The sequence below is a fragment of the Prinia subflava genome, chromosome 2 (assembly GCF_021018805.1).
Source record: "Prinia subflava isolate CZ2003 ecotype Zambia chromosome 2, Cam_Psub_1.2, whole genome shotgun sequence".
NCBI lineage: Eukaryota > Metazoa > Chordata > Aves > Passeriformes > Cisticolidae > Prinia > Prinia subflava.
The window spans coordinates 24001598-24019520 of record NC_086248.1 but is presented as its reverse complement, the minus strand read 5'-3'; the positions used below and the strand labels follow the sequence as shown (position 1 = coordinate 24019520).

Here is a 17923-nt window from a genome sequence, read left to right as displayed (position 1 = left end):
AATGGTCCCAAATATACAACGCAATGCCCTTTGAGTGAACACTAACCTTCTGTTCCATAAGCAATGTGTTTGTAGGGATTGCTGCAAATGCCTTGTAGCTTGTCTTGATCTTGTACTGCTAAAAGGGTAAACCAGAAAGCAGGAAGAGAAGTAAAACGGTAGAAGAGAGAGAGAGGGAAGAGAGGGGAAAGGTATGACAGAATGAAAGACAATTACAATCATCTTGCAGACACGTTGCAATAAAACAACTCTTACGTATTACCAGAAAAACTATTTCTTTTAAAAAACCAAGTGTTTCTCTTAAGGTTGTAAGGTCTGCTAATGTGCATGTTTTGTTCTTAGGAATGAAGTAGGACAAAGCAAATTCCCTCTACCTTATAGCTTCCAAAATAAGTTTAACCACTTTCTGCTGACTACCACCCTTAAATAAGTGTCAGGGGAGGCTGTAAGTTTTTTCCAAGTTTTCTTGTGATTTGATATGAAAATGCACAGCTACGTCTGTCAGTACCTCCACCTCAACAACTGTTGCTGAGTGGTGTGATCCTGAACCATGAAATCAGTGGGATTACTGTGATTGGCTCTCATGAGACTGATTGTGATCTTTAAATGCTGAATTGCTTGTTTGAGTGGATAGATCATTTAAATCTTCATGCAGCTTTTCGTCTCCTGAATAAATAACTCTACCACCCAAACAAAATAAGCATAGGAACTTTCATACTCTAACAAAGCTAACAGAACTGGAAATCTAAACCATACAAAATGTATGTATTTGGGTATCGAAACTCTAAGATGAACCTTAAAAATTAATATTTTCAAATAAATTATATTTTAGACTATATTCGTTTGCCCAGTTATTTTGAAATCTTTACAAACCATATTTTTTACATTTTCTTTACAAATACAGAGGATGAATTCAGTAATTTTTAAAAGATTCATGAGATTCTTCTATACTTATAGGAGTTCAAGAGGTAGGATTCTTAATCACATGACTGCTAGAATTATTATTATTGTTATTATTATTGTATTAAATAGATACTTGTTGCATTGTTCCCTTTTAAGCAACAATCTGACAAAAATGTCATAAATTCACACAACATAGAATTTTAAGTTAGTGATTGATTATTTCTGCGACAGTCAGCCAGAAATAAAGTTATTTGTTAATCAGGTCACATTTTTTAATGTACCATTACCTGCAACAGTAAATACTGGTGATTATGAGATAACAGTCTGAAACAGCTTGTTGCACTTTGGGTCATTGCTTTATTTTCTTTATATCTACTAAAGGTCTCAATGACAGCAGAGTGGGCAAACTTTTAACTCAGACAAGAAATTTATCCACACACCTGTCTTGAAATAGTGCAGGCCACAACTTTTGATTCTTTCTATACATAATATTGTTTGCTTTTGACTACACTCATTCTTAGTTGGAAACTGGAGAATGAGTCATTCAAGAAGTCATCAATCACAGGAATTATATTGAATGAACAGCTTGACAAAGCAGATAAATGTAAATGCTGGAACTGATCTTTATATTTTTTGGTGGGTGGGGCTTCAGAGCATGGGATAGTAATTCACGTGTGATTTAGTGATTCTAACTTGGATGTCTACCATTCAGTTTCTGCAGTCAACACTAACGTTTTTTTATAATTATAGGCTTTTCTACAGAATTAATCTCATCCCAAATTAGGCAAATAGAAAGGTAAAATAAAATCATCTTCTCAATACATCATATGCTCTCCACTAGCAGTAATAGAATCACCTAAATTGTGCTTAGATATGTAACTTTCAAATGTCAAAAGTCATGTGAGTCGAATCTGTCCTTTGAACATTTAGACAGCAACACTGCATAGCTCCATAGATATATTTATGCATATACAAAAACTATATGCATAAGTTTAGTTATGCATAACTAAACTTGTGTTTAGTTATTTTAAACTAAAAAAATAATGATCTCTGAGATGGAAGACCAAATTCCAAATATTAAAATAGGCATATTCACAAAATGTATAATTTTTTGATTATAATTGATCTCCAACTAGAATTGTATAATTGAACATGGGAAATACATCTTCACTAGTGCATAGGCTTATGCACTTCACTAGTGAAGATGTATTTCATATGCACATATGACGAAATATGCATCTCATATGAAAAGAGAACTATGATCACTTTGAGGTTAGTTGTACTATTATATGAACTAAACAAAGACATAACAGACTGTTAAAATGTAAAAGTTTCTATACTGATTTCATGTGTTTCATGACTTCCAGTTACTGCAGAACCTGTAAGCAATGTGCTATTTTTGAAGGTCTGAGATGTGTGGAAAGTCTTTAATTCAGTTTCTGATCTATATGAATATGTTTCTTTACACATTACTTCATGTTTTTAAAGTTATTTTTTCAATGTCTAAATACATGCAATAATCTGTTTCTTAGGAATCTAGCAGTAATTTTAAACAGCCACAGACAGACAGGTCTGCTGGTCTGCACCACAGCAAAAAGCCAAAAGCAAACCAATTCTAACATCAGAGCTTGGGCAAATGTCAGTCTGGAGAGTTTGGAGGGAAATGTCCGTGTTTTTTTGTTCAAATGACCACCTAACACACCCATGAGGCACTGCAAAATGTGCTAACTTGTGCTATAAAGGCTTAAAATCAGTGACCAAGCATTGTAGCATAGAGCTCCTCATGAATAATCTTTCCTGCTTTATGGTAAGTTTTGCAGCTGTGTTGAGTTACATGTTTCTAAAGTCAGTTTGTTCCCCAGCTGCTTTGGGTAGATATATATGCATTCCTGAGCTACATTCAAATAGGAAAAATCAAATAATATGGAAGCATGATACCCCATGGAACCACTACAAAGTTTTTTCAAACCAGAAAGCTAGAAGTTGTTATTCTAACAACTGCTCTTGCAGAATTTATCTGTCCCTACTCTGCCTCACTGCCCATTTTGCTATATTAGGTTCACAAAGACACTATTAAAGTATCTACAGAGTCTAGGGAGAGGGCTTTTAGTTCCTGTGGTCACCCAAAGTTGTCACTTCACACTCATCTGTGGATTTATGTTTATATTCACTTTGCAAAACATTCCCATTTTTAAATAATTAACAAATATAAACCAAGCACATGCTTCTATATACATATACAAACAGTTAAACAAATTAATAGGTTATCCTTTGATTTCATTAATTGGTGCATTTCCAAATTCTGGTTTAATAGATGTTGGTTTAATGTGTGTCTTAATGTTGCTGCAATGACTGTTGAAGCAACATTAAGGTTGAAAAATTAAAAATGTCAAATTATACCAAAGGCAAGCACTTCCAGGTGCTGTCTTTTTCCCCTTGATGTTCACTTAGCACACTCATACATGAAACGATTTTGTCACGTGTCAACAGTTGTCAGATGAAGCAATCTGCTTTTTGTCTAGTTATAAATCTGAGCTGATTAGTACTAAAGAGACCTAAATGTTGCTTAGGATATTAAAGTTGTCTCTTCTCAACACTTTTTATTTTTTTTTCCTCTGGAAATATACTGAGATTTGAGGCTGGAGTGTCACAGAATAGCCTGCTACCATTAACACACCAGCAAAGTTCATTGAGCTATACTATAATCTAGGGATGGAAATAAGTGAGGGCAGGAGGGGGGTTAAATGAACAGTATTATTAACAGCAGATGAAGTCTCAGACTCACATTTTAAAGCCATGGGAGACCTTTCCTGCACTGAACACCCATCTGCAGTAGATTTAGATATTTTAGGTCTTCCATATCTCCAGCTGAGTCAGTTTCATCTACATGATTAAAAATTAGACTGGATTAATGGTCCAAGTCTGCTATACAGGTGGACACTCTCCCAGTCTCCATGGGATGGTGGGGCAGTTTCAAAAGTGCCACCATATGGCATGATATAGCAGAATTAATAGGAAAAGGGACAGTAGGAAAGACAGAAGGAGTATAATAACCTCTGCAAATATAAACCCAGGCAATAAGTCTGTCACAAGCAGAGAATTTCCTTACTGCCAGACCTCATAGTGCTCAATGCAGCAGCTAGCAGGAACTGCAACTGTTTTGCAATCTGCAGGCTTGGTCATGTGTTACAGTTTGATCTCACAGGCTTTTTTCTTGGAGTTTCTACAATTTCATATCTCTTTTTGTTTCATTAACTAATACTGACAGGGTGTAACAACACTGCACAGCTCTGTTAGGCACAATGGTTCCTCTTGGCTTGTTTGGATTTTAAAAGAACCATTCATGACAATTGCTACTTTGTGCTGATTTAACCTCTCATTTCCAATTAACATTTTTAAGTCACCCCTGCCATGGCCAAGCTGTTACAAGCACAACTGACACAACTTGATCTGGCAGACCAGGCTGTAATTTTGTGCTGTGAGCAAATAAATCAATAAACTATGATAGACTTTGTGTGATGAACAGAGCTCAGATATGAGTTAGAGGAAGGGAACACAGCACAAAGGAAGCACAGAGTGCAAAGATAAGATAAAAGAGGATGGAAAGCCTCCTGCAACTCTGGTGCCTTCTGCAACTAACTCCTTTTTGTATAGCAGTTCCTCTCATTTTCACCTACCTGCTGCATGTTTTTGGATACTCTTCCCTTCCCTTCCCTTCCCTTCCCTTCCCTTCCCTTCCCTTCCCTTCCCTTCCCTTCCCTTCCCTTCCCTTCCCTTCCCTTCCCTTCCCTTCCCTTCCCTTCCCTTCCCTTCCCTTCCCTTCCCTTCCCTTCCCTTCCCTTCCCTTCCCTTCCCTTCCCTTCCCTTCCCTTCCCTTCCCTTCCCTTCCCTTCCCTTCCCTTCCCTTCCCTTCCCGCACCTTCCCTTCCCGCACCTTCCCTTCCCGCACCTTCCCTTCCCTTCCCTTCCCGCACCTTCCCTTCCCTTCCCGCACCTTCCCTTCCCTTCCCGCACCTTCCCTTCCCTTCCCTTCCCTTCCCTTCCCTTCCCTTCCCTTCCCTTCCCTTCCCTTCCCTTCCCTTCCCTTCCCTTCCCTTCCCTTCCCTTCCCTTCCCTTCCCTTCCCTTCCCTTCCCTTCCCTTCCCTTCCCTTCCCTTCCCTTCCCTTCCCGCACCTTCCCTTCCCGCACCTTCCCGCACCTTCCCTTCCCTTCCCTTCCCTTCCCTTCCCTTCCCTTCCCTTCCCTTCCCTTCCCTTCCCTTCCCTTCCCTTCCCTTCCCTTCCCTTCCCTTCCCTTCCCTTCCCTTCCCTTCCCTTCCCTTTCCTGATACACCTTTAAATCTGCAGTGTGACCGGTTCCCTTGCAGCCCTCCTGCAGCAATTGCCATCATTGCTTATTCTCACTCTGCGATGGCTCTCCTGCCTTTGGGTGGATGACAAACAGCAGGAGCATGGCTGATCTGCTAGGTGTGAGACTTTTGTATTTGCAGTAGTTCGGGCTGCAGGAAGCTTGGCTTTTCTTTCCCCCTCAATCCTCTGTCTAGCACAACAAGATCAGAGGAGTAAAAAGGAAAGGGAAGAAGCAGGAGACTGTCCTTGTCTTCCCCTGCTGGCCCTTGGCCACAACTCTTTGCTCAGGCTGAGCTCATTATCACCTCTGGGCTAGTCCCAGGGTGACTGGGGTGAGGAAAGCCTCCTGGGCAGTGAGAAGGACAGGCGGGATGGGGTGCTTGGGAATCACTTATCAGTGAGCAGCTAGTTCATATCAATTAGATGAAACTGCTTCTTGCTCAGCCCTGCACCTAAGAACACACTTCTATTACTTCCCCTGGGAACACATATGGATTTACTTTAGAATGAGATGCATAGAACATGCTTCATGCTTGACTTTTGATATACCAGGATTTTAGGCAAGCTTCACAAATACGTGTACCAAATGTACCTCAGAGCCACTGGACACAAAACAATTCTTGGTAGTAAATCATCTTACTCAAGAATAAAGTATCTTCTTTTCTATGCTAAAGGATTTCTAAAACTTCCTAAAAAATCCTAAAAATCTCCTCCACAATAGAGAACACAGTGCTAGCAATTTGAGAGGTAGGATTTCATTTTCACTGTGTTCACTATTTATACAAAACCTCTTCCTTTTCCACATTTTTTCCACACCCGCTTTATGTTACTAGCATTCTGCAACATGGATGTGATTTTTTTCCTACAGGGACAAAGAACTATTATAAAATAAGCATGCACCAAGAGTACCTTGGGTTTGATGTTCTCATGGTCAGGAGGCAGGGAAAAAGACTGTGGTGAAGTCAGCTCTCTGGGTCTTGATGGCAGTGTGCCTGGTGACTTGTCTGAGATGGGAGATCTGCACTTTGATGAGATGGCAAAATGCTCAGGTCTCAGAGAGGAGGACTTAGACCTAAAATTTGCTTGCACCAATGAAGAATTAAATCGCAGTGGATGGGAATTAATATTACCAGTTTGTGGAACCAGTGGGGTAGAGTGAGGCCGTGGGAGAGACCACTGCTTTGAGGTGCTAGAAGTGGTCGGAGAGGAGGCACTGGTCTCCTGAACAGATGTTTGGGGTGAATCTGATTTAGATCTAGAAGGTGAATGCAAAAGACTTGGGGAAGGAGATGAGTGTTTTTCTATGGTGGGAGACAATGCACCGCTAAGACTGGTAGAAGAAAGCAAAGGATACGACCGGCAAGTAAAGATGGGCGAGTAAGTGTGTACTCTCTGAGACTTCTGAGGCGCCCGGGACCTGGAGGGAGAACACCCCAGCCCTTCTGGAGAAGGAGAGGTGGGGTATGCAAAGGAAGAGGGAGCTGGGGCACAAGGAGGAGGCAGTGAAGACTGCAAATCTGGGGAGGCAACTGATCTTCTATGGGAGGAGACAGGGGATGATAAAGAACTTCGGCAGTCTGGAGAAAGTGATTGAACAGGAGGGTGCTGTTTAGGAGAAACGGACCTCGCTCGGGGGGTGGTATGAGGCTTGGAAGGTAAAGGCAGATGCTGAGCCCATCCTGAAAGCCAATAATCCTCTTTGCTAGGAGAACTTGGTCTTATAGGAGGGCTTGAAACAGATTTCTTGGAGGTTGGGGGAGTTGTTTTAAACTTTTGATCTATTGCAAGTGTTGAGGAGCTAAGGGAGCTAGGAGAAAATGTGGGACAGGAAGCAGGAGAAAGTGGTCTCTGCTGAGAGGAACCTGATCTCAAAATAGCAGTTAAGAGAGTCAGTCTGGTTGGCAGAGGGGATTTGACTCCTGACTTGGCTGAATTTCCTCTGGATAATGTTTGTGTGCAAGGCTCATTGATACTACATATGGTCGAAGAGGATCCATAAAGAGAGGGTGGAGACAAAGGTTTAGGGCTAGGAGATAATGAATGGGTTATTATATTTACAGGGAGAGGAGACAGAGCATTCAAACTTTTGGAAGAACTGGGGGATACAGACTGAGCTAAAGATCCTTGAATTTGAGTTGAACATGGAGAACTGAAGGAAAGACTTGGACTTCTTGCCAGAACAGAGGATGTGGTGAAGCCTCCCATTTTGCAAACACATCCAGAACTATAGAGACTTGGTGTTTGTTGGTTATCAGACAATCGAGGAGCAGAGTACCAACTCTTTGATGCAGAAGAGGATATTTTAGACATTGAGGGAAGTGAACTATGGGAAGTAGACTGAAAGTAGAGAGATGAGTCTTGCTTAGAAAACCCAGTTGCTGACTGCCAGCTGTTACAGGAATCTTCCAGCGAAGAGGCTTGATTCATGTTAACCATGGCACCGCACGCTAGTTTCTGATTAATTGGAGAAATTAAGTGGACAGCAGGTGGTTTAGAGGAAAGATGATCAGAGGTGGAAAGAGTAGAAATTAACTGGAGAGAAAAAAACAGAACAAAATTGTTAAAATAGGTGGAACTTGTGGAACTGTTAAACACCCCACATTTCAGTCCTGTGGCCATGCATATAGGGTTTCCATTAGTACTGCTGTGTGGGTTAAAAGCATAGGGCTGTTTTAAGCTTGGACATAGAGCTTGATGGATAAGGTCCTCACAGGGAGGTGACTGAGGCAGACAAGCTATGTGATACTTTATGACACCTCAGTTTTGTTGTTATAAACAAGGTTCAAGGCTACAGTATTTTTCATTTTAGGTAAAACCCAAGACAGTAGTGCCATGAGTGTCTGGAATCATGTGATGCCATCCACGTTATACAAACACAATGGAAGGTAAGAAAATTGCAATAGTGTCCCATCTCACTTTGCCAGTTCAGAGGAAAGCAGCCTGTAGGAAAATAGGATTCAAGTCAAGTGCTCTTTTCTCATTCAGTAAACAACCCCTTCTGCAGCACTGTGATATCAGAATGAGAAATTTGCTTGGAACTACTTAAACCAGACATCCAGTCTGCTTTTCACTTCTCCTGTCATTCACAGAGCAGAGCATTTGACAGTTTGCAGGCATATAAGAGTCCTTATCCCCTTCTCCACAGTCTTTTGATACACCAATAAAACAGTAATGAGCTCTTTCATGAGTGTCTTTTTTCTTGGGTCTATTCTAATTAGGATTTGTCAAAACTAATTAGAGCATACAAGTATATTATTGACCTGTTATACAGTTTCATGCTTCTAAAGAAAGAAATTCTCTCAAAATTCTTCCAAGTTATTATAATGCTGAAATTAAAAACTGAGGTATACACAATATGAATAAAACATATCAGTATGAAATAGTGATTAAAGTCAACTGTAAAATCAAAAGGATACACATTGTCACCTAACATTTGACTGAGCAATTTGAAAGCATTGAAATTGACTCTAATTTCATCAAACTTGATGTAAATATAAGAACACCTATTTAACTGCTGTTAGATACACTGAAAATATTATGCAGCTCTATAAAAGACAATTATACCATTCAGTTTCAACACACAACTTGCTCATGGCTGTGGCTCAGCCTATGAATGATATTTTTAATACATATGTTGGACCCATAACAGAGAGGAATAATGATGATGATGATGATGATGATGTAATATAGTATTGATAAGTCACAAAACAAAAATAAGAACAAGACAGCTAATTTTCAAGTGAAAGCACATGCTCGAAGAAGCTGCCACAGAAGAGCAAGGCGTAAAAGATTTCAAGGGCAAAACTAAATATAGGCTGAACACACACTTCAAAACCCTATTAGCCCTTATAACTGAAAATCAGTGAGCTCTTCCTGCTAAATGATACCATACAAATAGCAAGCCTTTCTAAACCAAAGACACTTTCTGTATAAGGTAACTTCAGAAAAGTCGGGTCAATGCTTTAGGAATAAAAACACAACATCTGAATGCCATTACAACAAATCTAACTTCTCCTTGTTTTGGACATTTGTTAGAGAGTCCCATTTCAAAGTGGAAATTCAGCAGATGCAACAGGAAATTCAACAGGGAAAATATTGGAATATAAAAATTAATGTTGTTCATACCATTGTATATATATTATATTGGATTGAGAAATTAGGACTCTTGAGGAAAATGCTGCTAATTAAGAAGAAGCAAAAATACTGGAAATGGAGAATAATTTACCAGTATTTAATCATTATGAAAAAGCATTATTAAATATGTCATGGAAGATAAAATTATTTAACAAGTTGAAAAGCAGTGTGGTAATAAATCTGATAATTTGGAGCAGCCTCTTGAATTTAATAAGGAATTCTGGAAGCTTATCAACTACCAAAACAGAGCTAGGGTATGAAATCTCTATATTTCAGAATAGAATAGATAAATTTCCCTTACAAAGACAGCAGAAAGTGAGAAACAAATATGAAACTTCAAACAAAAAACGCAGGATGTGTACTGACTTCTCATTAGTTAAAACTTAATAAGATTTATCAGCAGCTACAAAAATGTTCATGGTAACAGATGAAAAATATGCTTCTGCAAGTAAGATAAAGACATTCTGCAGTATTCTTCCAGTTTAAATACCACTGAACATTTACGTGCAGAGCTAATTGAGCCATTAATCAAGTCTTCAGAAATGATTTTGCTATTGAAACACAGTATTAATAACCACATCTGCAGATGATCATCTTATTTACAGAATCAGGAAATCATAATCAAAGTGGGTTGGAAGTGACTTCCAGAGGTCTTCTAGTCCAGCCTCCTACTCAAAGCAGGGCTCTCAGTGGCACCAGTGGCTCAGGTCAGCTGTGGCTGTGTCTCCTCAGTCTCCAGAGTTCTAATGGAGCTCCAGCACCCCCAGGCAGCCTGTGCCAGTGCTGCAGCACCTCCCGGGAAGCTGCCTCTGGTGTCCAGATGGGATCTCCCTCGCTATGATTTGCTGCCATTTGCAGCCATTGCTGCCTCACCTGCCCCTGCAGAGCAGAGTTTGGCTCTGTCGTGTCCCTAACTGCCCTGCAAGTGGTTCTGGGCAGCTCCCAGACACCTCCTTGGCTGTCTCTTGGTGGGAGTCAACAAAGCCAGCTCCTTCAGCCTCAGCTCACATGTGCCCCAGACATATTTACACTTTCCTGCTGGATCCCGTTCCCTTCCTCACATCTCTCTAGAATCTGAGGGTTGCTGGCCACCAAACTGAGCATGGCTTTATAGTTGCAGCCTCAGCAGTCACAGGTGATATACAATAATTTCCCTCAATCAGTGGAATTTTTTTCTGTTCAGTTTCTCTACTGGTTTAAAACCCTCCAGTAGGTGGGTTGGATTAGTGCAGAAGGAGTGAGTGACCAAAGTAGATTTGTGTTTCTTTGGCCTGTGATTCAATTGCAAACCTTTTTCTCTTCTTGTGAGCACCTCAGATATACATATGCCAAAACTGTATGAAAAGCTGAAATAGGCAAGGTTACATTAACACAAAGGGATAAAGGCACTTGAAAAATATTTTGAAGCCCTGTAGTTAATCATTCCAGAATTACTGAAGTGAACATAATACTAGTATTGAGCCTTGCCCAGGAGACCTCCAGCACATTTGAAATGGCAAAACTGAACTGGACATAAGGCAAATGGTCATTCTGGTGAGGTCACATTGTTTTGGAAGGGCACAAAAGATGTGGTTAGTTATACCAGCAAGACCTTGAAAGATGTGATGGTCAAAAAGGAAAAGGGAAAGTGTGCAAACTGAGAGCCCAAAAGGCAGAAATTGTGTCTGAGTGAATCATGTCTGCAATTTAGACCTGATTCTGGGCCCAGATAACCATGCTTTGATCTCAGCAGAATCTGCTTACAGATAGGAAAAAATTAAAAACAAATTACTTACAAAGACTGCAACCTGAGAACCAAAAATTCAGAAAGAAACACTGGAAACTGAGGAAAACTTGGAAAAATCCCTGGAGACGACACAGTAAATCAGACTGTGAGCAAATTAGTATAAATGCTATTTAGAACAGTCCAGTTTCTCTCAAAAAGGAAGGTGCATTGTCAAAGCAATAGCAGGAGTTTGTAGGGGCTCCTGACTTATTTATTTGGGAAAGCCAAACCAGATGACACTCAATGGACTTTGAGTAACTAAAAATCCTTCCAGCTACTGATCCCCCACAGCAAGTTGAGCTCATGCCCTGATATTCAGGGAAGCAGACATCCAGCTCAACCCAAAGGGTAAATTCCCAAAGGCAGTAGTCAGTCTGACTCTCTCTTGCATGGCTAGCTTCTCTTTAACATTAAAAAAAAAGAAAAATCCCCAAGACTATATATAAACATTAAACTATTACTAAAAAGTTCCAAATGTGACCAGAATAACAGATAATTTTTTTCAGACTTTGAATATAGCGTGGCATTTTCAAACATCAGTCAGGACCTCTATGTCTCATAGAACAGAAATCGCCTTTTTTTTTAATGCTTTCCCTTTTGCCTTCTGTTTAAACCAAGCCAGAAATGAATGAAGCTGAAAGACCCCTCTGGGTCAGCTGGAGTGATCTCTTCTGCAGCACAATGGTCCCTAATACTGGTCCTTGCTTTTTTCACATCTAACAGGAAACTCATTGTCTAATTGTGCTTTTAAGTTAGCATAATGTTATTATATGCAATAACCCTTAAAAGGGACATTACACTGTCCTTATATACCGAGAACTAAAAAGGTAGCCCATCTATGGAATCCTTAGATTCCATAAAGAGGAATTTCTGTAAAGAGGAAATGTACCAACAGATAAACCATGCATCTCTTTAATCTTTTCATAGTTTTCTCTTCATTTCAGAAGTGATGATGCTTCATTAGATAACAAGTCAGAAAGAGTGATGCCTAAGGAAACACCTTATAACCAGAACAACAGTAAAAGGCAGCTTAGTAAAAACATCTTTTTATGAAGCAATAGAGATGGCTAAAGATACTGAGATAATGAAGACTGAGGAAGCACAGTCCTGAAAACCTGTGACTAAAGCAATAATGAGAAGATATGCAGTTACCCATATTACATACTGCCTCTCTTCCTGTTCAGGTGGATAGTTGGCAAAGGCAGGCTTAATTTCTTGTTCTGTGCAATCTTTATCTTCTGTGACCTCACCAGCCAAACCCCTCTTACTTCTCAAGTCACCAGAAGCTTAAGAAAGATCCAACATAGGAACTCTTCTGTATAGTATTCTAAAATTCATCCAATTTCTGTAAAAGCTTAAAAAAAATACCCAAGTAAGCCAGAACATTGCTGAAGTAAATTTGTATTTCCTCAGGACAAGTATTTTCTTACAGGATGCTTCCTCTATGTATGCTTATCTATGACTTTAACCTTCCTCATGGAAGATTCTCACTGAATTTACTGGGAGTTTCTCAGAAGAAATGAACATTTCAAACTGCTGTTAATCCCAAACTGGAGGGAATTTCTTATTCACAATGTCTTCAACCAAAAATTGACACCGAATCTGATGAAAATTTGTGTGTCAAAAGTATCTCAATACAAAATAGGAAATTCTATTAATTTTTCAGAAACAAAGTAGCCATGCTTAACATTTGTTTTTAAATTATCAATGAAGAATTTCACTTTCAAGTGATGGTAACTCAGTCAAGGTCAAAGGAAATACCTGAATTTATTTCATGTGAGAAACATGTTGCTATTTTGCTAAAGGTGGAATTTTCCATTGCATATACACCTTTCAATATATATCAGTGTTCTTCCCAAAATGGGAGACATTAACTTTTCATGCAGTAGTCTGGACTGATGCATTTTGTAAATGAAATGGTTTTTGCTTTTTGGAAATGTCCTAGGGAGAATTGAGAATTTAATAAGTCAATAAATGCACCTATAAAGATCCACATAAAATAGAAATTTCATCTTCATTAGTTTTTTACACCTGTGCAAAGTCAGGTGTACCAACCAACAATCAGATTCAAATGATCTTGAGGCTCCATTGATTTCAATGACCTTACCCAATTTAGACTTGCTAGGAATCTAACATCTCCTGATTAACTTGCTGTCATGATGAGCTGCTCTTAAAGGAAAGAATAGATCTGCCTCATCTGCTCCACACACACACCAGAATCATACAGAGAGGCAGCAAGTCAGAAGGGTTGGGCCACCTCCTTAAGGTTCAAAGGTTACAGAAATGGCCAATGAAAATGTTAATTAAAGAAGAAATTGACCAAGTTGCTGTATAAACTGTGTCCTGAAAGGTTTAGAAAGCAAAGGTTATCTCTAAAGAGATTGTTACCTGATGTTTTTGTGGATCAGGGGTGCTGTTGGAAAGTGCAACACCTGGAAGGTGCCCATCGCCAGGAGGTTTCCCTGCCCCGGTGCCAGGGGAAACATGGGATGTGGTCAGCAGCTGAGCACTGATGGGGCTGTAGCCATTGGAAGGCTGATGAACGTTGTTTGAGGCAGCAGCTACTTCATCTTCATCACCGGAGTCCGTAATCAGGATAAACTCAGCCTTAAAAAGGTCATTCTCCTGCATTTCTCCTCTGCTTGAATTACACCCCAGGGACTGGAAAGACGTTTGGGTGCTGTCTGTACAGACAGTGGACACACAGTCTTGTTTGGCCCCGCTTTTTAAGACCAGCTCATCAGAGACTGCATCAGACTGCAAAAGATACAAGGAAAAGGATCCCAATTAGCTGCATTTCATTTGTGTTCCCCAAAATGTGAAGCAATTTTGGCTTTAGCTAGCTGCTGTCTCTGCACTACCAAAAGTGCAGTAGGCAAATGAAGAATTTAGGCATGAGTAGACAGCAGAAGCCACTTCCCCAGGGAGTCCCAGCTTCCAGCCCCCAGCCAATGTTGTGGGGGCTGCCTTCCCAGCAACTCACAGAGCAACAGGGGGCTCTGAGCACAGCGATAGCTGAGACAAGGCTGGCGGGAAGCAGGAGGAGGGTGCACTCGAGCCAAATGAGCTGTCAGACTGCACTACACCAGACACGATGGGAAGGCATCCCGACCGCGGGATCCACGGAGCAGACAATGCTCCTCAGAGGAGCCCGACAGACAAATCTGGGACAAAACCTATACATATTAATGAAGAAACAAAGGCCCTTAAGACAAGGCATTCTCCGAAGAGAGCAAACAGACTCAGAGGTCAGAGAGCTTTACTGTACATTCAAGCTCCGCAGCACAGACCACAATTGTTCTTCGTATTTTCTGCAATTTCCACATCCAGTATGTCCCTTCTCAAGCATGCTTCAGATGGAAGCAGGAATAGTGCAGACTTCACATATGACACACATAGCATGAAATCATTCATTATCAAAACTGCTTGTGTAAATCATACTTTCCTCAGAGGAAGAATCAGGTAAGTTAGTAGAAATATTGTGTACTGCAAGAGAAAGCCTCCAGGTGGGGTTCATATTTGAATGCTGTTTGAGGAACACAGTAATTACAAATTTCAACTTCACTTGCAGCTCCATGAATCCTAGAGTTCAGTTCTCTGAAAAAATTTTGGACCACAAAGGGGATATCACCATTATGAGTTTGTGAGTGTTATTTTGATAATCTGATGTTGGTTGTTGAAATACTGTTCAAGTTCTAGACATTTTAGAGGGACTAATCTGTCTATGAAGGCCTCACAACTGCATCAATTGCCAGAGAAGTTTCCTCTGTCTAAAGAGAAACACATGGAGATTGATGACAGGAAGACCTGATTCTGCTTTACCCTTGGCCTCATTTATAACAAAACCAATACTGAGCAGCTGTAAATGTAACAAAGTAATGATTTAAACTGCCTGGGGATAATATCCCAGTGAATGTCTCTTCAACTACATCCATCCTTTGCCTGAACCTAACCAGTCCCTTTTTCGACAGATAGGACACTGAAATGCTGGAACACGTTCAGGTCAGAGAGCTGTGAACTCCTGTGAAAAGTTTATTACATGAAAAAGTACCCAGAACTGCAGCCCAAACAATGTCCCAGGGAAGGAGCTGTTACACAAAAGCAGAATTGCCCTAAGCATTAATATTAACCTGAGGATTGTGGTAGCCTTTCAAGCAGTATGGAATAAAATAAAAGGGCATTAGGTGTTGTGAGGCAGGAAAGGAAAAACAAACAAAGGGTTGACTAAAGGAAGGAGAACCAGTAATGTTGTGCTGCTGGCTTCACCATTGCCAGGAAATCACAGGGACAAGTTTTCAAAAATCAAAGCTCACTTCCACTTTGATGCATTACTATGCAGCTATGCAAGGAACTGGCACTTCTCTGGAAGCCACAGCACCGGCATTTGCTGAAACCAGGATCCAGTGAAGAGCTCCTGGTCAGTTTCCATGCGATAACACTCCTCGCACACCACCCTTTCTGCCATGAAGGTGTAGAAGGAATTCTCCTCATCTGCCATTGTATGACTGACAGAGGACAGAACTGAGATGATCAAGGGTTTCCTTATGACATAAAATCTGCCAAAGACAAAGCAGGCTATTGAGCAAACACTCACCTTCTCTTGCACAATGATTCCACATCTTGGTAATTAAACCAAGCACAAGCCAAGAAACCATTCAAGGGAAAGAGCTTCAGTTCAGCAGTGCTCAGAATAAAGTTATCTTTTTTATAGATAAGAAGTGTAAAAAGTAATGCAAACAAAAATCTACCTTATTTACAATTTTCTGGTTGCTCAGCTCTTTGGGTTCCTCTGGAATTGTCACAAGGAACTTAGAGATATCCACAACCTCAAAATGAGTTGGAAGTTGTCCAATGGATGGTACGAATGTGAAGGTCAGTGGTTTGGTTCCAGATTCTTGAGAAGAGACCTAAAAAAGACAAAATTAGTTCAACATTTTATCCAAATAAAGATTTTTATCAGAGTTGAGATAATATGAATAACATGAAATAATTAATCTACATAACTTATATGTCTGTTATTAAATCTACTGGTCATTGTTTTGGTGGTTTTTTAAAGTTGGTTAATTGTGTGTTAAAGCCTTATTTACCAGACAAAATACTGCCTTGGTTATATTCATCAACATTCTCTGTATTCTAGTGGTGTGGTCCAGCACACAGGAAAACTTTTGTTTGATAGCGTGCTATACTTTCAATTTTCCATAACAAAATAATTAAAAAATATATATATTCAAGCCATTTTAAGGCTATTTTTATCTTTGTTTAACTACATTTTATTAGGAAAACAATTCAATTATACCAGTATATTTAGGCAAATTATAGCCCCTAGAGTATTTATTTAACAAAAAAACAAATTGGAAAAACCTTTGCTCTGAAGAAAAAGGGCAAAAAAAGTTCACATTTTCTAATGCAAATGCAGCTCATTCTGAGCAATATCTGAAATAAATTGTGATTTAAGTATCTTCTCTATTTTCTTCGGTCTTTCCAGCCACATACACCAACTAATTGCTTGTCCGTCTGCTTATTTCTCCCTGCCCCTGTTGCTCTACCTCAGCAGGTTTGTGTATATAGGGCCTGAATGCACCAAAGACAAGAGAGACTAAACAAAGGCAATTTCACCTAAATGTTCAGTTTTATCACAGTGCTCTCGAATCACTTGAATCCCCTTCACAGGCATTGGAGCAGGGAAAAGAAGTCCATATCATCATAAAATTCTCAATTGCTTTGCCAGATATCAGGAAGACAAACTGCACATGCCTTTGCAAGGTAAATAGAGGGAACCACACCCCAAACCACTTAACCTGCCATGATGACTTTCCCACTACTTGTCGATGTAAAAAAAATCTTTATTCTGATCCAAAATATGGAGTACATTGATTTTCCTTTGTTACCTCATCTGATGTAAACATTATGACTGTTAATTGTCTTTTCAATGTACTCTAATATGCAGAGGCTTGAACTGTATTGAATCATACAGGAAAACAGGATTATTGATTCAGCTCCTTTTTTTTTTCTTTTTTTTTTGCTTGCTTGCTGGTTTAAAGTAAAACAAATTGAAGAGCTATGACTCTCATTATGCTTCTTTGTAATTTGCATCCTTAAGTAAATAGCAATTATGGAACAGAGTGGAATTATGGTTTACATTACTTGATCATCTTGTGGCTGGAACATTAAAATGATGGACACATATTTCCAGTTTTAAAAATTCTAGGCAAATATCAGTTACTTCTACTAACAGCTGCCTCCTGGTGTGCTTGGGCAAAACAGAGGCAGGTTATTTGTAGAAATGCTGTCAAATGCCCTTCTCTACAGTTTGAAAGAACTGTGCTCTCTCAGATACATCCAGGTGTGCAGGTACAAGGTGCTCTCCTACTTTTTCTTCCCCCTCCATTTCACACAAGTGACCAAGCACTGGAATTCACAATGCATGGCCTGAATCAACAGCAAGAGAATGACAGCTAAATGCTGCACCATGCCAGGAGCTCGGGTTGTTATTTTATGTGGAGACACAACAGCTCTGTCCTTCTCTTAGGAGCTAAGGTATTTGAGTCTGATCATTGCTTTTCATAAAAGAGAAACACAATTTTTAAATATTATTAGCCAGCACATTAAACACTTAGTCCTTGCATCTGATAAAAGCCAGCAGAGTACCATCAGTACTCAAGGACCTACTCGCTTGTGAGCAGCTCCAGTCCCCACAGCACAGCCAGGGACACACAGCCTCCAGCCGAGCACCTGCTGCACCCAAAGGTGCTTCAAGGTGCACGATTACCT

At 39.9% G+C, this 17923-nt stretch overlaps 1 protein-coding gene across 2 annotated transcripts in view; it reads right to left on the bottom strand.

The window, feature by feature from the left end:
• Positions 1-17923, bottom strand: part of MLIP (muscular LMNA interacting protein) — a 105202-nt gene that overhangs the window by 44654 nt on the left and 42625 nt on the right. Inside the window, exons 2-5 of one of the 2 annotated variants that reach the window (XM_063391839.1) lie at positions 15901-16059; positions 13541-13909; positions 6163-7785; positions 47-118 (exon numbers count right to left, since the gene is read on the bottom strand). In XM_063391839.1, coding sequence (XP_063247909.1) covers positions 47-118; positions 6163-7785; positions 13541-13909; positions 15901-16059 — 2223 coding nt within the window. The remainder of the gene's footprint in view (positions 1-46; positions 119-6162; positions 7786-13540; positions 13910-15900; positions 16060-17923) is intronic. The other variant, XM_063391840.1, reaches the window with a different exon arrangement.